The sequence below is a fragment of the Scylla paramamosain genome, chromosome 24 (genome assembly GCF_035594125.1).
Source record: "Scylla paramamosain isolate STU-SP2022 chromosome 24, ASM3559412v1, whole genome shotgun sequence".
In the NCBI taxonomy this organism is placed as follows: domain Eukaryota; kingdom Metazoa; phylum Arthropoda; class Malacostraca; order Decapoda; family Portunidae; genus Scylla; species Scylla paramamosain.
In genome coordinates, this window is record NC_087174.1 from 14,697,117 (window position 1) to 14,703,327 (window position 6,211).

At 35.2% G+C, this 6,211-nt stretch overlaps 1 protein-coding gene across 1 annotated transcript in view; it reads right to left on the minus strand.

The window, feature by feature from the left end:
* Positions 1-1,360: 1,360 nt before the first annotated feature.
* The window catches only part of LOC135112805 (JNK1/MAPK8-associated membrane protein-like), a 24,017-nt gene continuing 19,166 nt past the window's right edge, over positions 1,361-6,211 (minus strand). Inside the window, exons 5-6 of the mRNA XM_064027628.1 lie at positions 4,407-4,483; positions 1,361-2,823 (exon numbers count right to left, since the gene is read on the minus strand). Of these exons, the coding sequence (XP_063883698.1) occupies positions 2,614-2,823; positions 4,407-4,483 (287 nt within the window). The 3' untranslated portion in view covers positions 1,361-2,613. The remainder of the gene's footprint in view (positions 2,824-4,406; positions 4,484-6,211) is intronic.

Below are 6,211 nucleotides of genomic sequence, written 5' to 3' on the forward strand. Positions count from 1 at the left end.
GCCCTGCAGAATAATGCTCAGGGTTTGTAGATTGTTTGATGTGTTGCAAGTTACAGTTCTGAAACTTTAACTATATATTATTTCTAAGGTATATATATATATATATATATATATATATATATATATATATATATATATATATATATATATATATATATATATATATATATTATAGTGCCATTGTTTCAGGCATTCAGTTGCATATAAAAAGTTTATTTTCACAAGTGCAATTTGAGTGTATTGATTACAGCACCCAAAATACATAATAACCAGTTGTAAAAAAAAAAAAAAAAAAAAAGTAACAAGACATTCAGACTCATTTTGAGAACATGAAAGAAAATGCCTGTAACTCTTTCTCAGAGTGAGAGCAGGTATGCACTAGGTTCCCATTACAAATTGTTCATAAGCTCCTTATTATGAATAAGTAACAGTATTTATGTTATGATTGTAAAAAGTTGTACAGTTGTCTTGCATCATATATAGACATTGTTTTGTTGTTCATTTATATAAATTTGTAAAAACTATTTTCTACTTTTCGTATTGTACTGGTAACAACTCTGATGATTCTATCAGTCAGGCAGGTAAAGAGGCTAATGGTGAGAGTCTGGATGGATCTGTGAGATGCTGGAGGGCAGGAAAGCTATTGAATGCGTTAGAAAGTTATTCTTACAGAGAGGTGCCTTTAGTTAACAGGAGTACTGGTACTACTGACTTTTGAATCCATATTAAAAGTTGAAAATGAAGAGGTGCCCCAGTTACAGCAAATATAATTGTGGGGTGGGGTACAGTAGGTAGGGCACGCTTAGTCTGAGTCATTGTGGAATGGTGGCCAACCCCTTACATAATAATAATAATAATAATAATAATAATAATAATAATAATAATAATAATAATAATAATATAATGTGATGGTTTATTAGCTTCCAGTGGGATCAAAGACCAGCCCATGTGTTTTTTCTAAATACCTATCTGATGTTTTAATGTGATGATTTAGCTTTCAATATGTGTTACTTAAGAGTTTTAAAAGCTCCTGGTCACATACATCACAGTATCAAATCAGGATTAGACCTTTTGATTAGATGAATACTTGGTCCCATGAAGTCTATGACCTACTTATATTATTATCAAAGTTCTACAGAGGGCTGGCTGGGCACCTTTCAGTGCCTTGAACAAAGGTAGTTCATATGCAGGATTCTTATGTCCCAATAAAACAAGATTAATGTAACATGTTGCCATTGACTTCAATGTGAACACCATGATCCAGACTAACTAAATAATTTTGTTGGTTTAATTTTCTTTCATTAATGGAGATCCAGACTTTATATAAATAATGAGGAATATTTAAAATTTAAACCAAAAGCAGTATTCACCAGTTTTATTTAGATCTCATTGCCTATGACCAAGGTTTGAAATATGACAGTTTTTCAATAGAATGCAAAACTAGTAAGGGTTTTCATGGATGTAAACCCAAACACCTGTAACAACTGACAAGCTCCTACATCAGTTCCTTTGATACTGTCGATCACCTCACCAGCTTATGAAGTCAGAGAAAGCTCTGTTCAGTTATTTGGGAGAAAATCTCATTTTCCAAGATATTTTAGATGTACAGGTAGATTAATTTATACTAAATATTAGCACAGCTATTGAAGATAGCTTAATATTTAAGGTTACATGTTCACTGATATTACTGTGGACTCTAGGGACTGGAAATGCATAGGAAAGCCACAGGTATGGTGAGTGTATTAGTGGTAGAGCCATGTTACTAGAACACTCACTAACTCTGCTTTATTGAATAATGAGTTGAAAGACTAGCCATTACCTTAAAGGGGGTAAGGAAAGTATATGTTGGGCATATCCTTCTGTTTTAGGAAATAGGATATACAGCTATTGTATGGGACTCCCTTTGACTGATTGGCACAGCTTTGTTACCATTGCTCAACTGATGCCCAAATCCAAATTAACTGCACTGAAACATTTTCCCATTAATGCAGCTCTGGCTTTTAACATCCCAGAGATTCTGATGGTAATTATCCTGTCTGAGGCATTCAGGGAAAACAATCTTAAAAGTTTTAGGTCAGTTTTCTAGAAGTGTGAAAGGTGTAAATCTGCTATTTTCGCAAAATTCTATTTTTCCTTAATCCTGTCACATTATAAAAGAGTTGTGAAAGCTTGCCAGCATTGTCATAATGCTTGACAGTGAACTTCGATATTATTCTTTATATGTAAAAGTTCATTCAAATACAACCTCTGTTAGGTCATGACATTTTACCAAGCCATAATTATAATAAATCCTTAAGTTTTTTACTATTGCTTTTCATTTAGCACTGATAATCTATATAGGAAATTGGTTCATTCTATGAAAATAAAGGATTCAAAGTTATGTGCCTACAAAATTGAGCCACTTGAAACATTTGGACATGATGTATCTTCTATACAGACATGTCTTTCCACTTTTGACAAGTAGTATTAGCATCAGAGTAAATTATTTCATCCTTAATGATTATAGCATTATCTAAATATTTTCTTTACCATTAGGTTCAGTATGCCACAATGATACAATCTTTGTTTGAGATGGGAAATGTAAAATCCAGAAAATCATTCTATTCTAACCACTCAACCAATGTTTGAAGGATCAGTAAATCGTGAGGTTAGGATATAGAATAATGCTGGTAGGGGTACCAGGGCACATAGGGAACCATGTAGCACACCTTCTGTCAGCTGAGTGATAGCTATGATGCCATAAGCATGCAGGCCCCAGTGGCCCAACAGGATCACCAAATTTCTCACATCTCGTACACAGCCCTTCAACAATCCAGGCATGGACTGTAATGGTAAGATACAAAATATTTACTATTTAGTATATATATATATATATATATATATATATATATATATATATATATATATATATATATATATATATATATATATCAAAACTATGTAAGACATTAATGCTATACTATCACTATTAAATAATATGTAATAGTAATTATATAAATATATATCACTGTCATAAAAAAAACTTGATTTAGGGAAAAAAAAAATTGTACATGTATATTCAAGGTACACGCAATTAGAAAGTGTTTAATATAGTTAACTGGGAAAGATATTCTATCTTATACTATTTATTTATTTTTAGATAAAGCATGAATAAAAGAAAATGAAATAAGACAGAGGGCTTAGACTGACTACTTGAAGCCCATGTGGAGCTGTAGACACCCCCAAATCAAACAAGCAAGACAGAGGGTTCACATACCATCCTATTCCTTTCATTCACAAATTATAAAAAAATTCAAGCCCCATTAATTTTTACACTGATAACTCTACCCTGCATTTCTCAAAGTCATTTAATGCAGAGAAGCTACAGAATATCTAACTTCTTATCTCTATTATTTCAGAATGGACAGGAAAAATTATGTGTTGCTCAACTTCCAGACAAATACTTCTGCGACGCAATTGCCACCCCTTCCTCTACACTGAACGTGGGTACTCGGATTGTCCTTCACTAAGAACCTTAATTGAAATTTCACATCTTTTCTTTTTCTAAATCAGCTTCCATGAAAGTAGATGTTCTGTGTCACCTCAACAGTTTTCTTTGTCCCAACTGTTTACATACTCTAAACAGGGACCTTATCTGTCCATTTATGTCAACTTATGACATTTTCTCCCTCTTCCTGCTTTTCCTCTAGCCTATAACCTCAACTGTCTTAAAGAGGAGTATCAGTACACTTCAGAAACTAAACTGACTATCTTGTTTATTCTCCTGGCTCTCTTTTAGGAACATTACTGTAAGCAGAAATTCCTTTTCCATTTTTTTCCATAAACTGGTCCCCTGACATAAAAAAAAAGTAAAGTAGAAGATAATCTGAAGGGAAGAGATGTGGTTCCTATAAATTCCAAAGGCAGAGTGCTACAGTGCTAGGAATGAAAGGAGGTGCATGTGCAAAGTTGAAGTGTGTATTGAGAAGCAAGAGAGCTCTACCATCTGGGAGTTTGAAGAACAAGCCCATGAAGAGTTCTGAAGAACCGACATCAGAGTAGGTATAGAGATAAAAATGCCTGCTTATACCCAAAACTTGCATACTAAAATTAGTAAATGTATTTGAATAAATGCTTGACACTAGAATATTCTCTATCAATTAGTTGGCCAAAATTCAATGTTTTCTGTAATGATACTTTTTGCAAGCATTTTTAGTTTACACAATTTTGTAACATCCCTACTCTCACATCTTCTGAAGGTTCCTCATGAAATTACATCTATTGAGTCAAAAATAATTTTTTTTTCATATACATTGTCTTAATAATCTAATTATTTATTATAACTGGAAGGAAAAAAAAAAAAAAAAAAAAAAAAAAAAAAAACTGAAGCTAACATAAAGATTCAAGGAAGAAAAAGAAAAAATTACCTGGTCAAGCTGAAATGCAAAGTGAGCAGCATTGGATATCACTGACATAATGATGACCATGTACGGGAAAGAATAATCTGGGGGAGAGAGAGAGAGAGAGAGAGAGAGAGAGAGAGAGAGAGAGAGAATGGATACATATAGATATGTAAATATATAGATACATAAAAAAAAAATAATAATAATAAATAAATAATAACAAAGAGGAATATATCTCAAATTTTCAACATTAGTACAGTAAAATCCCTCTCATCCGGCATTCGAGTATCCGGCAGCTTCAAGTATCCGGCACATTTTTCCCCGAGCCTTAAAATCAATAAAATATCAATGTGTACTCGTAAAATCGATTAAAATTCCCGTGCAAGGCATACTTTGCCCCCTCGCCACCAGAGTGCACTGCTTTGCGTCACCCGCGGCCCACTGCACTGTGTTTACTCAGTGACTCCGTCCCGCATGTGCACTGTTTATCGCCTGACACCTTCATCATGCCTAAAGTTGTAGAAAAGAGGAAGCGCGTTGTGCTTACACTTAACCCTTTCCTTCCGGCGCTTAAATTATTTTACCGTTTTGTATGACGGCTAAAAATGGTAAACCTAGAAATTGTCAGAAAATTGTTTGAATACTAATAATAATTTTCTCTTTGTTATTCTGAATACAATGATATACTTTGTAGCTCGATGTGACCTCTCAAAGTTGAGTTTATGCCTTATAAAAGATTCCTCCTCCTCCCGCTGTGTGATCCGTCATCCAGAAACAGCCCGGAGAGCGATGACGCCGCGCGCACATACTCTCTCTCTCTCTCTCTCTCTCTCTCTCTCTCTCTCTCTCATCTTGGAGGGGAAATTGTACAATTCCAATGAGATAGAGAGAGAGAGAGAGAGAGAGAGAGAGAGAGAGAGAGAGAGAGAGAGAGAGAGAGAGAGAGAGAGAGAGAGAGAGAGAGAGAGAGAGAGAGAGAGAGAGAGAGATTTCATCCCTTTTCATATCAAGTTTCAGGCAAATAACATTATCTCTCTCTCTCTCTCTCTCTCTCTCTCTGACAAGTTACCTTCTACCATTTTATTATAAAATTGAAGATAATGAAAAAATGACCATGAAAGAATGATAGGTATCATCTCTCTGTTCTGATAAAACAGGTGGATCCTGTAAATCATTTTCCGAGTCCTCACTAATGTCTTCGCTTTCTTCATCTTCTAAATATTCACTGTCACTGTCTTCAAACTCAGAAGCACAGCTAAATACATATGTTGTGTCCTGCTCCATGGTGAGTTATGATCTGAGATCCTTGGCTCTTATCAGGATGTCTCTTCACACTTATCATGGTGCTTTCCACCCGGCGAGTGCTTTCCACCCGGAGGGTCGCTGGGGTTGCCAAGTGTCGCCCGGAGAAAAGGAAAATAGCTTAGTTACCGCTAAATTTCCAGAGCTAGTGACAACACTACATGTGGAAACATGCCAGACACTTCCACTCACACCATCTGACTCGAGAAACCGCGCTTGGACCTCAAAATTGAGGCGCGAAAATTCTTGATTACCGGTATGATCGCCGTCGCTACGGACGCATTTTTGCAATCGTATATATACGATTGCCGGAAGGAAAGGGTTAAGCAGCTGATCAGATCAGCTGCTGATTAAGATCAGCTGATCTTTGTTATGGTAAGATATGTGAGTGTAGGGTGGTGATTGTGGACATAATTTCACTTCTATTCAAGTATCCGGCATGTTGGCGGTCCTGTTGATGCCGGATAAGAGGGATTTTACTCTATATGGTTAACATAATAAATGAACAAGACAAATTTAACTTCACA